The sequence below is a fragment of the Helicoverpa armigera genome, chromosome 1 (genome assembly GCF_030705265.1).
Source record: "Helicoverpa armigera isolate CAAS_96S chromosome 1, ASM3070526v1, whole genome shotgun sequence".
Lineage (NCBI taxonomy): Eukaryota > Metazoa > Arthropoda > Insecta > Lepidoptera > Noctuidae > Helicoverpa > Helicoverpa armigera.
In genome coordinates, this window is record NC_087120.1 from 3,939,049 (window position 1) to 3,957,129 (window position 18,081).

The 18,081-nt window shown below is 36.6% G+C and overlaps 1 protein-coding gene across 3 annotated transcripts in view; it reads right to left on the minus strand.

Annotated features, from left to right (window-relative positions):
• Positions 1 to 18,081, minus strand: part of Dhc1 (Dynein heavy chain 1) — a 61,931-nt gene that overhangs the window by 16,404 nt on the left and 27,446 nt on the right. For 2 of the 3 annotated variants that reach the window (XM_064040761.1, XM_064040827.1), the window contains 17 exons: positions 16,911 to 17,077; positions 15,878 to 16,162; positions 15,457 to 15,685; positions 14,962 to 15,161; positions 14,585 to 14,866; positions 14,252 to 14,511; positions 13,884 to 14,103; positions 9,145 to 9,344; positions 7,942 to 8,417; positions 7,369 to 7,580; positions 6,878 to 7,102; positions 6,129 to 6,301; positions 5,543 to 5,698; positions 5,118 to 5,328; positions 4,214 to 4,408; positions 3,325 to 3,621; positions 2,924 to 3,042 (listed from right to left, as the gene is read on the minus strand). In XM_064040761.1, coding sequence (XP_063896831.1) covers positions 2,924 to 3,042; positions 3,325 to 3,621; positions 4,214 to 4,408; positions 5,118 to 5,328; positions 5,543 to 5,698; positions 6,129 to 6,301; positions 6,878 to 7,102; positions 7,369 to 7,580; positions 7,942 to 8,417; positions 9,145 to 9,344; positions 13,884 to 14,103; positions 14,252 to 14,511; positions 14,585 to 14,866; positions 14,962 to 15,161; positions 15,457 to 15,685; positions 15,878 to 16,162; positions 16,911 to 17,077 — 3,907 coding nt within the window. The remainder of the gene's footprint in view (positions 1 to 2,923; positions 3,043 to 3,324; positions 3,622 to 4,213; positions 4,409 to 5,117; positions 5,329 to 5,542; positions 5,699 to 6,128; positions 6,302 to 6,877; positions 7,103 to 7,368; positions 7,581 to 7,941; positions 8,418 to 9,144; positions 9,345 to 13,883; positions 14,104 to 14,251; positions 14,512 to 14,584; positions 14,867 to 14,961; positions 15,162 to 15,456; positions 15,686 to 15,877; positions 16,163 to 16,910; positions 17,078 to 18,081) is intronic. The other variant, XM_021330083.3, reaches the window with a different exon arrangement.

The following is an 18,081-nucleotide window of genomic DNA, read 5'->3' on the forward strand; positions in this document are numbered from 1 at the left end:
CTAGTATGTTGCCTGAAAATAACTGCCAATACTACCGACTAAAACTGTTGCCAATCGAACTTAGACCCTACCGAAGCCACGTTAAAAGTTGCTTACATATCTAGCGAAATTGCAACAAATATCTATAACTAACTATACGCATGATACGCGAAGGAGGATGAGATACAAGGAGACCAGAAAGCTCAAAGAGTTCAGTGCAACAAACCTATTTCTAGTAAAAGTATATTTATACAACACAGTTATTGCATGCACACATGCATTTTCTGTTTTCATTGAAACTCAGGACCACACATTTCTATCCGAACCACGTGCACTCTTCTGAAATGCGACTGCGTAGTAAGTTACATGAGAATTCAGTTCACCAGGAAACTATAAATGATAAAGAGAAAGCGTATCAAATATAAATCTCCTAAAATAATGAAACCCTTATTTATTATCTTACTAGCTTTCCGCCCGCGGTTTCACCCGCCTCCCAGGATAAACTGCTTTTGTAGCCGGATGGTGACACAAAACTATCCTTGGTCCCTTTCTCGGGTCTAAGCTTTTCCCCTCTTATTTTCAGCTTAAACGGTTCAGCCATTCATGAGTTATAAAATTAGTAACTAACACGACTTTCTTTTATTATATATATTTAAAAAATTGAACCTATGGGAAACACACTTATCAATCTTAAAATAATTATCACATTAATCACGCTGTAGCTTTATAAATAGATTTGCGACTTTCTCATGGTCTACGCGAGTTCCCTGGAATTTACCGTCGCCAATGGCAAAGACGGTTCCTCGTGATTCCAAAAAAATTCTGATGTGTACTTTACTTTTACTGTACTTTTTGGATTAAAACAATCGTAAATTCTTGACAGATGATCTCGACTCTCGCTCCCAAATCATCCCCACTACTTACGACCCCCGTCATCTATGGACCAAAAGAAGACCATTTAAAAAGTGTGAATAAAAAAATATTAACTCAATTGATATAGTCATAACGAAAAATACATATTTATATACAGATGTAAGTAATTCAATTTGTATTCGGACTTCATAAAACAGAGAAGCATAGATTGAATAAACACATGCATAGCAAAAATATTTTATGGAACTAATTTGTCATTTATTTTGGGCAGCATTATTTTGTTTACTCAGATATCAAATTTAAAAAAATATGGTACACAGACAACATAAATTCAAAGAGATGTTTTAGTTGCAATATATAAATATTTTAACTGCATGTTTTTTATTTACGTACGTACATATATCCATAAATTGTATACTAATCTATTTCACCAGGATGTCATAAAACACCAGAGTAATCTACATTATTTATGAATGGTGTGACGTATTTTATGATCATTGATCGATTCCTCATATTGGGCCCATTCCGTCTATATTTTATTTACCAACATAGGTAGTGAAAGTGGATAATAGGCTCGAGTATTTTTACGCTGAAAATAAATCTGCGAAAGATTATGCAGAATATTATACGATTTCCATTCATTGTTATTGAATTGAAAATTGCGGACTTTCCATGACAAAAAAAAACTATTCAATCAGCTCTTCCCAACACAAGCATGGAATTAAAACTTGAAATTCAGCTGATATGCAAATGATCTGTTGATAATAGTCTTTGTGACCTGTTGGACCTGTGGTTATAAATACAAACTATATTTACAGCAACTTTGTGCACTAACTGAACGCGATTAAAATGTTCTGCAACGAAAATACCTGATGAAGATTTTAGAGAACCTAAACAATTTTTTTTTTCGTGTATCTTCCCTGTCCCATGAGTCATAACTGATACACACCGATTGTTTAACTACTAACGTTTTATGGTGTCTGCTTCGTAGACAGTGAAGTTGTTAAATAGTGGTTCAGCTTGGTGCTCAGTGCGCGTGCGTAAAATGTGAATTCAGCCGGGAGTGCGATTGAAAGACTAGGAGACCATGAGCTGCTGGAGTGTTACTCTTAATATTCGAAATATGAAGTTATAACGCAGAAAGTAATTATTTGACTATGAACAAACTTCAACCATATGATGATACCCATAAGGTAGAAATCAAATCATTAATTCATTTATTAACAAAAATAGTGTTCACGTCGATTTTCCTGTCCCTTTCTATAATATTTCGTTGAGAAAATTATCTTAGGTCGTCACATGAAGTTCAGTAAATAAAGTACCAATATCCGTAAATATGTCAAATTCGAGTTATATTTCGCATTTAAACAAGAACTCCTTTTTACCCACGACGGAACGGAGCAGGTATATGCGTTTAGGGTGAGAGATGTGCGTTTGTGCGTTTGTGTGTTTGTGTGTGCGTTTGTGCAAAGTAATGTTCCCTCCTATCTTCTAAACTAATGATCTGATTTTGATGCAGTTTTCAATAACGTATTTGTGTTCGATGAGTTCATGTTCTAAGACCGGTGTCATGACTGTAACTCACTAGGGGGCGCCACAATATTAGGGCAAAACAGCAAAGTAATGTTCCCTCCTATCTTCTAAACTAATGATCTGATTTTGATGCGGTTTTCAATAACGTATTTGTGTTCGATGAGTTCATGTTCTTAGACCGGTGTCATGACTGTAACTCACTAAAAATAACTCAAAACCCCCGACTTAACCCAATTAAATAGGAATAACCGTCGGGGGCTGCCTTTTCTATATGAAAATTCAATAATTAATTGAGTGTATTTTATGTCATCGTTAAACATCTACAATTCTTCAAAAATTGTATTCACGACACTAGGAATCCTTTAGCTGGTTTAATGGCAGCCCCCGACGGATATTCCTATATAATTGGGTTAAGTCGGGGGTTTTGAGTTATTTTATTATTTTTCAATAAGATTTTTTGATAATTGTATTAACCACTGAGTAAAAAAAAATACCTTCGACGTTACTAAGAATTTCGTTATAAAGTTTTGTTCCTTACTTGTGTGGGTTTTCGGTTTCAGTGAGAGCACTCATGAGGGTTTGGATGCAGGTCGTCTTGCCGGCTCCCGGCGGCCCCAGCGTCATAATACCGTGACGCACTCGCTGAGTTTCATACAACTGAAAAATACATGCAATTATATTTAGTCATTTAATAATTAATTACAATAGAAGTTAAAACTAGGAAATATATTTTTTTGAGTGTTCAAAGATTTATTCATTTATAAGATTGAGGTGAGAAATTAAATCATGAAAAGGTCAGACGAAAAATCAAACCCCTTTTTTTCTGATTCAATGATTCAGACAATGTTTGCGAAAATGGTAATTTGAACCAAACCACATATCATTACATACCATACGAAATTACGTAGTTACTGAGATACATTTTAATAGAATCCTTACCTGGATGATCTTTAACAACCAAGGCGGATGGCTGATTAGGCCAAGTAAATCAACTTGTTTCTTTATAGCCTCCTCTAAATCCGTATAGGTTGTCTTCTCTAAAGCCTGGTTTGGGAACAAGTCTGCAACCAGCGAAATGAAGAGAGGTTCATCCTCATCAATTAATTTAGATAGATTCATGTCTCGAAGAACTCTCATAACTATGGTACTTTCATTGTCTTTGCTGTTCACTCGTTTTACTGCGCCAAGAGTACGAAGCACGGATAAGATGTTGCGAAGACCGAAATCGTAATGGACCTGAAGTGAATAAAAATAATAATTATACCCTATCACTACAGAGCATAAAACAAAGTCGCTTTTTCACTCCCTTCATACCTATGTCCCTTTGTACGCTTAAATCTTCAAAACCACGCAACCGATTTTCATGCTGTTGTTTTTTTTTTTATTAGATAGAGTGTTTCAAGCGAAAGGTTTATTTTTATTTGCATAATACATGAAAAATATAGTAGAGAAACATTCATAATTTTAAGGAGGTTACCGAAGCAAAGCGAGGGCGGTCCACTAGTAAAAATACAGTAGTAAAGGATGTGGATATCGTTCTGTAGATAAATAAATAGTATATAGCTACAAAATATAGGTACACATAGTCATATAAACGTTTCAGTTACTAGGATATTATGAGTTTCACAGAGGTAGCGCGTGCTCTTGACCTTTGAGGTCATGAGAGAGATGTAAAACAACATGAGTAAAACGACGCATGATCAATGGATGCATGGTCCCTTTTTCGCATTGAGGGTCTACCTTCAACGTGTCAAGGTGCAATAACATCGCATATCACGATGTGTGTTAGGTCTTGAACTTCTACGGTAAAACCGTTTTAGAAACCCACCTGTTTCGTCAATTGCTCCTCACATAGTTTGTAAAGAGTGTAGAACTTCCTGGCCAATGTAATATTTTCTAGAAAGCCACAAGATGCAAGTTTCACTCTTATGATGATCTGTCTATCAGGCACCATCATGGCTACCGTTCGGAATTGGATCTTCAAGTTTTCTGGTAACTCTTTACGACCGGCATATCCTGGGTTCTGTTGAGAAAATACCATTGCTGCATTAGACTCCGGATACAAGGATTTAGGGACATTTATTACTTACAACACAGAGTATAGAACTAAAAGATAAGTACGATGTATTACTACTAAATAAGTAAAACAAGACTATCACTACTACGTGTGTCACACTGCAGAACATCCTTATTGCACTCAACTTTCTATCATGCCCCACTTAAAAATAAATTAAAGCTGACATGATGCACTTTCCCGCATTTACGGTTCACGGTGCACTTCAAATTCAAATGAATAATATAAATAAAATGGGCGCGACTTTTCAGCAAGAACCATACACCATTGGTACAAAATATTTTTGCTAAAAAATAAATTAGTAGTTAAAAATCACGCTTTAATAAATGTTCATATAAAACAAAATCCGGCTTCATAGTTAAAACTCGAAACCTAACCGTGGTCAAAGTGCATCACAAGTCCAAGCGATCAATTTTACAGTACCGTATTATTGTTTTGTCATTAAAACTACATATGTACGGCTGCCAATAGGCATGACTGAAAAAAAGTAATTGGTCCGACTTTTTCTTTTTATTCACTATTTTTAACCCTGCCATAACGCCTATTTTCATGACGCTACGATCCTTGGAAAACCATTAAATTAGTAACGTTATATTCCACTCCATAGTCACATGCAGATCGATCTAATAAAGGCGTGTTAATAAAAGAACAGCATTACCATAGTAATAAATATCCCGAATTCGGGGCACATTTCGGAGACATCCCCATCAGTGAAGACAAAGCTTTTTTTCTTTTCCTTCTTAGCGGACAGCACGACGGCGACTTGTTGAGCAGCGACCGACAGTACCGGCAACTCTATGCGGTTGAACTCGTCGAAACACCCCCACGAACCTGATTGAGCTAAGCCTTTGTATATTCGGCCTAAACCCCTGAAAATGGAATTTGTTGCTTTTGGATTTTTGGTGATATTTTTGCTATATAATATTTTCTATTCAGCGCAGCCCATATTCAGCGCAGATAGGGTATTTAGCTACCTAATAGTGAAATAATTATTCGAATCGGTTCAGTCGTTCCGGAGACTGTCTGATTCTGTCGAAAAACTAATCTTTCCGCTTATATAGTAGTACAGATATAGATGAGTACCTGTAGTCCATTTGATCGGAGCAGTTGAAGACGACGACGTATTTAGCCAGAGTCTTGCCCATATCTTTGACGGTCTCAGTCTTGCCTGTGCCAGCGGGGCCGCATGGAGCTCCGCCCATACTCATTGCTAGCGCTTGAGCGAGGGTGATGTAGCATCTGAAACATATAAGCGAAGAGTCAGAATAAAGTTGAGTAAGTATGACTTTAACGTCCTGCTGCAGGCTCGATCGACACTGAAAGTGGCACTGGTAATATATATAATAATATAAATAATAAATAAATAAAATACTATTTGATACAACCGTCTGTCATGTTATGGCCACGGATGCGGAGGAATGACTAAAAACATTTTTTTGTAAATGAAGGAAAGCATTCTTAGTGACAGTTTCAATTCTCATAAAAATAGTAATCGACCTGACATACGTAAATTCTTCATTAAATCAAGTGTGACTGTTAAATATTTAATCATAAAACTAGATTACCGAGTGATTTCGATAGGTGTCTGAAATCAAAAGAACCATTGTGTTATACCTTTTTTATAAAAATAAAGCAAAATAAATCTTTAACGAATAAAATGTTTACTAACCTGTCAGTAAGAGGCGTGATCACGAGCCTATCGGTACAGCCCAAGTATTCGTTCTGGTAAGTAAAAGTGACGTCGGTAACAGAGATCCACGTCTTGTCAGCATCTTCCTTGAAGTAGAACCTGCACTGCTTCAGCCACTCGAAATCATTCGCCGAACGGACGTTGAGACGACACTGGAAGATTACACATTACTTTCGTGAAAATATGCTTAGGATATTTGAGGTATAAGCAAGGCATGGCCAAGTAAAAATACTTATATATCTTTTTACAGTTAAATCCATCGAATCGTTGTCTAGAACTTGCTTTTGCAGCCTCTTAGACATATTTGTTTGTATTGTCCTATATTGTTTTATCATAATATTGCCTAATGAACAACATTCTTTACTTAACAATTTCACATCATTTAGCTACATTATCAGTGCTATTAAACACGCGTTAACTAACTAATTGATTCAAAGACATCAATCAACAAACAATAATAACCCAGGTACGTTGAAAGTAGCCACAAGACATCTCAAAGCCTTGAATCAGATCAATACCGAGCTCTCGAAATACCAGAACAGCAGAGATTCAAGAGTGCATTCGCTGTGACGTTGTTAAATGCATATCCATAACAAGTACATGCCTTTAAGTCTTAGATCGTTATTTATAGAAGGATTCACAAGGGGAACATGATCACGAGGATATATCCTAGTAAAGGCAGTTTCACTTTCAATGACCTAACAGAAAACTTACGTTAATGTACTTACCAGCATATCGAAAATGTCTCTTTGATGGACATGAATGGTAATGAGCGTTTCAAATTTGATTCTTTCTATCTTTAATAAGTTTCTCGTAGTCTGATCGATCAAGGTGTTTAGTAACTCTAGAAACTTGTTATTAGTTTCCATCATTATCTTCTTGTCTTGACGAGCTTGCATCAGAGCTAACTCGGCGTCTCTTGTCCATATTATTTGAATGCCCAACAGACCAATCTGTTGAAATAACATTTGATTAGTTTGTAAACATTTGGCTTAAAGATGACAGGAGAGGAAGCCTTTTTGACAGTATATTGTGCCTGACAAATATGAGTTTGTTATGTCAAGTTGTAAATTTTGGCCGCCTATGGGGTAAGAAACCATACTGATTAAATAAAAGTATTTAACTACTGAGATAACACTTTATACATAACTTTTTTTTCAAATTTCCTATATATGAAAATGAAATAATAATTGAATTAATTAAAGAAACGCGTTCTGACCTGTGCCGGCATTTTATCCAGGAACAACAGGAGATTGAAAGCGGGATCATTAATAACGGCCACTGCGTTCCTAATGATGGCGTGCAAGCTGCCCTGTGCAGACTGTAACAGCGATGTCAGCCATGTTTCTACGGAACCCTCGGCTCGTACAGGACGCTCCAGCTTTATCTCTTCGCCTTCCGATGACACTATTGCAATCATCTTGTTGTATTCTGAAAATTTTATTGTTGCGGTTTAAACTTTCGTTTAACCACACAGGTCGTTAAGAGTTTTAGGATAGTGGCGAATAATTGGATTGTAATCATGTGTATGAAAATGATAAGTCATACAGTTATACTAATAAGTACTATTTCATCTATTAAAAAATATTTACGTAACGAACGGAACTTTAAGGCTGCGTTCAAACTGACTACCACCCGCCGAATGTCAGTATGTTACTGAAAAAGTGAATATGTATGGAAATACAATAAACTGCGTAACGTTCGCTCACATTCGACAGCTGACATTCAGTTTGATTTAAACAAAGCCTAGACTCAAAGTGGAATTATGAGTAAGTATTAAGCATCTACTTACCGATATCATGGAACTTGACGTATCTAATATTATCAAAAATAGACAGCAAATGGTTCTGTATGGTATGCGAGTCTGACGCCTGGCCCAAAATTTCTAATAACGCCGGGTCTGACACAAAGAAGAATCGCGGGAACATAGTTCTTTTCCTTTCTAGATAGCCACTGAGACTCTTTTGGCATAACTCAAGTTGTTCTTGAAGATGTGGGAGCAATTGTCTGAGAAGATCATCCCCTACACAGCAGGAAACCACACCAGGAGTTTCGTGAGCCCTTTGCATAATCTTCTGCCAAGATTTGTCGATTTTAGAGAACCTCTTAGCTTCCTTTGGCAGTTGTTTAGCGATATCACCACCGACGAATACGGCTTCGAGATAAACCCACATGTTTTGTACAAGAAGCCACCTTTCTAGGATCTCGTTCGTACTTTGAAGATCGTACAGCCATTGCTGAATTTGTTTTCTGAATGGAGCGTTGTAGCTGCAGAACAGAATAAATACTTCATTGCATTGATATGATTTTGTTGAACTTGTAATGGAACTGTATTTGTACTGACTGACGAGACGTTGACCTTTGTAAAGCTGTTTTTATTTTTGCTGAAAACACTCACGGTGCAGTTGTACCATTATACATCCAAAACACATGAAAATGAAATTAATATGGTAGGTAACTGTTATAGTTTGAATGTTTAATTTAACCCAAAAATGACGTTAATGGATTGACTACAGGTCAAGGTTGAGTAAAAGGTCATTTTTAAAGTGAATGAACGTACTCGTGATTCAATGTGTGCAACGTACTCAACGTCACTGCACTACAATCACTTACATCCTGCGGTTTATGATATCCTAGTACAAAATAGATCAGAGGTTATCTATGCGTATGGATAGATGTGTGATTTTAACACATATGTAAATGACAGCACCTAACTTCACATCATATTTATGAAACTGGTATGCTTCAAAATGTGTAACAAATATTAAATGTACAGAAATGATTTTTTCTTCTAATACCCGTGTTATCAAAACCGTATAATTATTGTCTACACAGTTAGAAAACCCTTACGAAATCTGGTATACTATTCTCTATTATTTGAAAGACACGACACCAAGGGTTATTTGATTGCCTGATTCTTAAAATATTAGACCACTATGTACTTCTTAATTCAATAGCTTAATTATTGAAAACATTCAGTATAAAATGACATTACCGATTAGAAAGCAGAGATCCCAATATCATGAGGCTGTCTTCAAGCTGGCCTATGGTCTCAGCAGTGGTGTCGCCCCTCAGTAGAAGTTCACCACGATTGTTGAACGTCTGGAAAGTCAGCTCGTGGACGGACCACTCATTTGTGACACCGCGCAATTTGCCTTCTATATCCTTTTCTTTCATCGCTGATATACAAATATCCTGCAAGCAAAAAATAACTGATAAATGTGTAAACACGTGTGTATTATCGCAGTTGTGGTGAAAGTTTGAAAAATTGAATAAAACAGATCGGGTTTGATTCCAGGTCAGGCAAGTACCAATGCAAGTTTTGTTTTCTAAGGTTTTTTTATGTACTTTCACTACTACAAGTATGTCTGTCTTGAACACCTCATTACTGTGTTTCGGAGGGCACAGGTACGACGCTATAAATAACGTGCTTTTAATTAGAGCCCGTTATTTATACCGGATTATTGGACCGGTTTTATTAACATTTTTTTTAAATTAATTTAAATCACCAAACCAGATTATTTTATTTATTAGTATCTGACTAAGGGCTGATTTTTCAATCGCCAGATAACTTTTATCTGATAGATATTTTATTTGAAGAATGCGTTTAACGTTTTAACAGCTTTTGTATCCTAAAAAGAAATAACTACCAATCCTAGTGTAGAGAGTTACTAAAACGCAAAATATTGCGTTATGAATCCGCAACTGGTTGAATCCGCATAAATACTAGGTGAACATAAGAAAAGAGAGCTTACATCTCGTTTCCAAGGGTTACAAATTTAAAGTTCTGTTAAGTTCAGAAAATATCCACTAGCTGTCGCTAGAGCTGTTTGGTACACTAGATGTAGGGTTTTACTAGCTATTGCCATAGCATTTTAATGTGTTTAAGAATTTAAAACTACATTAATAGTTTTTGCTCCGTGGAGGAGATTCATGAAACATATTAGTTGTTATCAATGCAGGACCTTAGAAAAATTATAAATACAATTTTTTTGTACTAAATAAAATAATCACCTCAACCAAAATTAATACTACCTACACTACGAGCACCGATTCTCTGAACTCCACCCAGGAACTATTAATACAAAATACTCTACAACGTTTGATTAGAAAATTGTGCGTTGCTTTTTTATCTATATTGCCCGCCGGAATACAGTGAAGAACACCCGCCGCCATCGTCGTCCAGTATCCGCATCTTCTTGAATCCGCACATGTACTAGGAGAACATGAAGCCTAACGATATTATATGAAAGTAGATGTAGTAAGTAAAGTAGACTGATATTTTAATATATATTTATTATATTTATATTTTAATCTTCCAAAAATAACGTTAAATTATTTAAACACCGAGAATAAGATTCTACAACTAGATGACAACCAACTTCTTCCAGAAATTCATAAATTCACAACAGGGACTTCGATAACCACCTAAAACTTATTCATAAAAATTATGTTTGTAGAGGTAGTTTACACTGAAAAATTATTTTAGAACGATATTTTTTAGAAATATCTAGTCTGGTTCGAGCATAAACTAAGTGCCTGAGTTAAATATTTACACTATTACATTATATAATTTTATAATAAAAATGTAAAAACTATTCTGGTAAAAAACCTACAAATCCTACCTAAACTACATACTTACAAAAATAAAAGTACCTAAGTTTTTAGTCACACGTAATAAATAGATATAGGAATATTTTTCCACGATGGAATCTTTAGATTTTTCTTTATTAAGAATTTTCATTGATGTCATGAAATTAAAACATTGGATTACGGAAATTAGTAATTTTTAAAGCACTATCTACTGACACTATGTTGTTGTTTCTTTGTTGTCACTGCGGATTCCGCATGTTCGATGCGGGACCATTCAATAACCGCACAAGTACTAGGACAGCAAGGGTTGTAGGAACTATCTTTATCATCTCACCATAGAGAGCATTTTACTAGATTGTTTTAAGTTAATACCAGAGAAACCAAAATTACCAAACAAAATCATTAACAATATTGTATATCTCGGATTTCTTTATTGATCATAGAATTTTAGTGTATAAAACTCAGGACATGGTTTTAAGAAGATAGTTGACACACAAACGACACATTCCAGTCCAATCATTCATAATTTGTTTTCAGAGGCCAAAAATATATAAACATTGTATATTGCCTATAGTAAACAAAATATTATGTCGGCAGGTGCCTAACTTTTGTATACTTAGTTAGCATACGTTAGTAACTTTGGGCGGTTTTTATGCTTTCCCGCCCCACTTTCACACCGGTGTGTTCTGTCCCCTTGCAATTTCCTCTCACACATGTACGCTCTGTTTCAGTGAGCTCGTTCAGTGCTCCCGTTCCGTAGACATTCTTGTTGTTCTGCTAGCCTGGTTGCCTATGTGCAATAACAACTTGTTACGAGCAATAAAGGCGCACTGAGCAATTTTAGTCAACTTCACAACACGCTGAAGTCTAGTTTTAATAATTTTGGGTGCAGAGGATTTTTTTTTGTATTCCGAAACTATTAAACCGATTAGAATTTTTTTTCACTGTGGAAAGCTACACGCTTACTGTGAAATTATACCCCAGCTATATATTTTATCCGGGTACCGGCAGGCAGTAGTTCCCAAGGGAAGCGACGGTGAAGCCACGGGAAAACGGCTAGTAGAACATACCTAATAGGGAATTCAGAGACTAGAGGCTTTTGAAACGAATAAAGTCAAAAGAAAAGCCCTGGATACTCAAGGACGATAAGATTAATTTGATTAAAGTTAGACTAACCACTACATTCCTTCGTGCAGGTAGGTAGTACGGGACAGTTCACATTTTTCTTCTTACTTTCCACTTATCCGGATAGTGACAACTATGCTTGTCTAATGGATGTATCTAAGTTTATTTCGCCGCCGACTTCTGGGCCGATGCACCTAAGAATAGTTTTTCTTTTGCTTTTCAGTGTTTTTCAGTGGTTTTTTTTAAATATTTTTATTTTTAGCTTTTCAGTGACAAACATAGTTGTCACTATCCTCATTAGTGAAAAGTTCCCATCAATACGATTAATATGAGCCCAAACACGAGGTAGTTTACACATTCAGTTTTTTAAATTAAAAAAAGAATAAAAAAACCCTCATTTATACATATGTATTGTTCTTGTCAAACTTTCGTTTTTTTTTGTATATAAAAATATGTAGTGCAATAAACTAAGATTTACTTGAGTACTCTTTACAATTCATAGCATCCTGGTATGCAAAGCCTATCAGAAAGGCCTTTTGATTATCGAACATGCGCAGATAGCGGCTAACCACGTGCACCGGTCTTTTAAATCGAATACTTCCTAACAACACATGTTGTCCTAGTATCCTGCCTTGAGCCGGCGACCCTGTTTAAGGTTATGTGGTTCATGCAGATTGTGATCAATGTTACGTTGTTTATTTTCATAACACGTAACTGTTATTTGTGGAAACAAAGATTTCTTCGTCAATACAACGCAGGTAAACAGGTAAAGCAAATTACAATTTTAAACTAATTGGATTCTTTCAGGATGCCTATGACATAAATTAATAGTTATTTTAAGTGGATATTATTTGTGGCCGTTTAACAATTAAAAAACGTACCAAGAATTTCATAAGTCACCTATCAAAATTATACGAGTGGTATTATTTGTTTACGTCGTCACGCGTCATGTCAGAGGGAAACGGAAATACACCTTAATGTGATTTCCTAAAGAGGGACAACAGTATTAGAAGTAACTTTAATTATATTTTTCATAACAGTGGGTACTTCCGTACTTCATAACTCTTAATCATTAATTTTTTATAGCATTTTTGTCGTTTTATTCCTTGTTCATTTGAAATTAAATAATGTCAACGAAATAATCAACAATGTGGGTCAATCAACATCTAGGGAGTTTTAACACAAAATGAAGTGCCTAGATATTTTCTTTTAGTAGATATAGAACTACCTACTGTTAAACTTGACCTCTTTTAATTTATGCATTCCTGGTGTTCCATTTAACTTAGCGCGGGCGTTGGGAGGGCTGATGGCCGACTCTCAATAGGGATGTTTTAATTTGGGCGTCGTCCTGTTTGTGATTGGTTGTGCAGATCAACGGGCGTAAAACAACCTTAGAGACTTTAAAGTTTATACCGCATGCGGATATTCATCACCAGGCATATATTTTGAAAGAGAACAACTAGATATCCACGCACTGTCCGTGCTTGCTTTAGGTACCTACACCAACCGATTGTCAGGCGTCGTAAGACGTTGGCTTTAATTAGTTATTTCACTCGAGTATGTACAATGGCAGTCGTGATTGCCTTGTGGGTAAAGAACCGACCTCTCAAGTGCGAGTGCGTGGGTTCGATTCCAGTTCAGGCAAGTACAATGCAACTCAACTTTTCTAAATTTGTACCTATGTAGGTACTTTCTAAGTGTATCCTGGGCACCAATGACTGTGTTTCGAATGGCACGTTAAACTGTAGGCCCAGGCTGACATTGAACATCCTTGGCAGTTGTTACAGGTAGTCGGAAGCCATTAAGTCTGACACCAGTCTAACCAAGGGGTATCGGGTAGCTGGATTGAGGAGGTCAGATAGGCAGACGTTCCTTTTAAAATGCTGGTACTCAGCCGCATCAGGTTAGACTGGAAGTCAACTGCAACATAGTTCTTTGGGAAAAAGGCTTGGGTGATGATGAATTCCATTGGCAAGAAAAATTATAATGATAACAATGTTCTCTTATAACACTTACTTCAATATCCTCCTTGTTAGGCAGCAACGGTGCTTCCAGAATATTCTTCAAACAAAAATCTTCGTTGTCCAATTCGAAGATATATTTAGTGACTTCCATGATTCGCTGCCAGTGGCGAGGCTTCATCGCTTTGTTAGCCATCAGCTCCAAAAGTGGGCACATGTCGTTGAAGTCGTCAATAGTTTTCTTGAGCGCGAAGAATGCAGGCCATTCCTTTAGCCTGGGTGAGAAGATGAAACATATAACAGCAATTTTATTCGCCCCCGGTCCTATAACTACTCGAAATATGAGTTTTACAAGACAGTAATACACGATAGGATTTATATGCTGAGTCTGCTACACATAATTCATTTATTCACTCGACTTACCCTTTAGGCAATTTCCGACATCTATTCTGGAACTCCATCAGCTCATTGTTAATCTCTTCAATATTCACTTCTCCCCAAGGTATATCATAATAACTGCTGACTCTATCGATGACGTCATTATACAGCTTGTATAGTTTCTGAAGAAGATTCAGTTCTTTCCTGATCTGAGCTAGCTCTGGGTACTCAGTGTGGGGCAAACCGAATAGCTCTTCACCATTCTGATATGTCTGAAGCTTTCGCCACATGCCGTCGAAACGATTCTAAAAATAACAGAAACTTTAATAAACATATTCGTCATATTAATACCTATTTTCGATAGAAATATTAAAATACCTGGAACAGTATCAGCCTATCTGAAGCTTCTCTTGGACTCAACCCTGGCTGCATAGGTCCCGCATAACGATACTCATGTACATACTCAGAGTTATCCTCCCTGAACCTATCCAAATTACTGTTGAGATCTTCTTCGAGCTGTGGCTGCATCTTCAGTAAGGAGAAGTGTGAAGCCAGGGATCTGGCTTGTAGCTGCTGCCAAGTGTAGCGAAGATTGTCTACCTGTTCCAGGTCTTCTTTGCTCACAGGTAGCTCGTATCGTGTTATGATATTGAATGCTTCCTGTTACAAGTGAATTTATATATATTTGTTTTATATTCAATGGCAAAAACTATTGACTAAAATAAAAAATGAGAATAATATGACTCATAGTTCACCTCTACTGGATCAATCCTGAGTTCCATATCAACCTCCTGCTCTCTAATCTTCTTCAAAGTCTCCATGACAGTTCTGACGTCATCTAGATCTCTGATAGGTCTCTCCAGCTTACGCTCCAAGTCATTCATGATAGCGTATACATAGTCCATCTCGCGCTTATATTTCTTGCGCATAGCTTGACTTATCCTGTGAGTACCATCTAACCGAAGGAGTTAGTTTAGAAAATATAGTAGGAATTCGTAATATTGCACAGATAAGCAAAGTAAAACTCTAGAGAATACTCAGAATAGGGTTTTAAAATCTAGCATCAGATTTCAACTACTTCGGGGTTAGGGACCGCTTGTTTAAGAGAATACATTGTGACAGGCTCTAAGTGTTGGACGGAAACTAAAACAGACCGTGGATGGCATTAAGACATTATATTACAATAGGATATTTTACCATTTGAAACCGTTTTCAAAGTATGTCGATTAATTTATCATTCAAATTCTCACTTTTAAGTTCAGTAGTTAATCCTAGCTTCAGTTTCTCCGTGGATACTGCCAGGCAATTTCCGATGATCAGTACATCAGGTTCCAGCTCAAGTTTAGCTTCGAGCTCGCTGTGTCTTTTCAGGGACAGTTCGAAGTCGTTCAGGTTCCAAGCTAGCAACTGCCGCAACGTTTTCTCGCATTTCCATAAGTAATGGTAAGGTCTCCAGCGTTTGACTAGGGTGTTAACTTCCTAGAACATTATTGGATGTTGATGAATATGGCAGGTATTACCTATAAATTTTAGATTTGATAAGCTAGATGATGTGGTACATTCCATTAATTTTAGTATTTGATGCGGTATCGTAGTAATTGAATAATGCGATCCAGCTCAAACTAACGTCATTCAAAATGAAAAAACGTAGTGAAGTATAACAATAGTTACCGTTTTAACATTTGCCGAGCACATAGATAGCAAAGTCAATGTCTTCACAATCTCTTTATTCTCCATAACATAACTATAAAAGTTCTTTTGTTGGAATGGAAACTGTGGTTTCTCTTCTGATTCGAGTCTGTAATGTTTCTTCCTCTTCATCTTAGCCATATCGACCATTTTCATCGACTTCTGAGCAGGTGGAGGGCCGGTGACTGACTGGACCTGTTCATCAGGCTTCGTAACAACGTCTAGCAGCGGGTTCGAGGAAGGACAAGCGATTTTCTTCCAGCTCACCTATACATGTACAGCCAGGACGCGAAGCGTATTCACAGCATAAAAGAAGAAACAAGCCACATCGAGTGCAAGCAAACAAAAGTAAAATGCAAAAGCACATAGTTTGCAGACAATAACACCACAGACAACAAGACCACAATGTGCATCGTGACAAACGACACAAACAATTAACACCACAGGTGGAGAGAACAAGAATAAATCATATTAATATTTTTATCATTGCATCTCAAAACAATCGTATAAAGCGGAAGTAAGTACAATTATAAAGCTGAAATTTTGTTTGTTTGCCTGAACGCGCTAATCTCAGAAACTAATAATTTGATTTGAAAAATTATTTCAGTGTAGGTAGCCCATTTATCGAGGACAGGATACAGGCTACATTTTATCCGAGATCAGCAACGCGGTTGAAACCGCTGGCAGAAGTTAATTTTTCATAATATACAAAAAATGCATTTTATTAACAGACTTTTATTTTGTACTATAATTATTGAGCGTGAATAGTCAAACATTTTTTAAATTACAAAACACTAAACTTCTAAGTAGGTACTAATTATTTACAGTAAATTGTACAAAAGATTAATTTATTGTATTCACATGTTTATGGCATTTAAATGATTCTATTCTATTTAAATTGTAACAGGGACGCCTCATTTTAACGATTTGGATTTTGGATATCATTTGGTGAGTAGATTATGAGTCAAATTAATGAAAGTGCATCACTCAAATACTTTGTTAGCATTGTAAATACCCTTGAAGTTTTTCCACCGGTCCATTGTGCAACGCCCTTCGAAAGTCCAGATATATGCTTGCCAGCCAGGAGCAGCACCTCTTGAATGTCGTCAAGAGTAGGAGTCACGGACACGTTGGGTATCATTAGCGAAGCCTGAAGGAGGAAGATCGGTTTCTTTTGTGTTTCTGTAAACGAATATGCAGTATTTAGCTTACTATACTGTAAGCAAAAGCATTTTCAATGCGTCATGTTAATAATAGGCTATGGGCGTATGCAGAAAGAAAACTGGAAGACGCTGGAAACTTATAAGCGCTTATCGGCGCTTGTCAGAGCTGGTAACCCGCGCAGGAAAATATAAGAACACGCGCTGATAAGCGCTTATAAGTTTCTAGCTTTTGTCGGCGCCGGTCAGCACTTATCGGCGCGTGTTCATATATTTTCCTTTCTTTCTTTCTGTATACGGCCTAAGACAGTGGACACATAATTCCCTTTGAGACCAATTTTCTTCTTCACACGAGTACGTTTGTTAGTCTTACATTATCTGCCGTGCTATTTTCCCAACTATGTTAGGAGTCGGCTTCCAGTCTAACCGGATGTAGCTGAGTACCAGTGCTTTACAAGGAGGCGTTTTATTAAAGTTCAAAATTTTTCCAAAGTCGGGTGATTCAACAAGATCTTTGGTGAAATTGCAGCACACACCTATCACATGTTGCATACCTATCTCGCATTGGGAAACGCCCCTTAGAGGCATGATCCATCCCCGAAAAGGCGACTGACTCAACGAAATACTAGGGACTCATAACTGGGAAGAAGCGTCAAAGAGAAGTACGCATGCGTGTCATTAACTGAATAATTTTACTCATTAGGAAAGTATGAAAAATAAAGAGGTCCTATAGATACTATCAGGTGAGTATAGTTTTGACACAGACCCGCTTGAGCATTCTATCCCGCTTGGACATTATTTTACAAAAGCGTTTTTATATATTAACAAAAATAATAATTATAATTTATATCTATAACAATAAATTTATATCCAAATCACCAGGAGTTAATGATTAGCAAAGAGGTATCTAAAACTTTGTCCTGATATTGATTTTGAACCTTTTAATTTATTAACCAAAATATCGCCGATGTCGTTTGACTAAATAATGAAATATGTTTCAGTTTTTATAGTCATTCATTACAGATT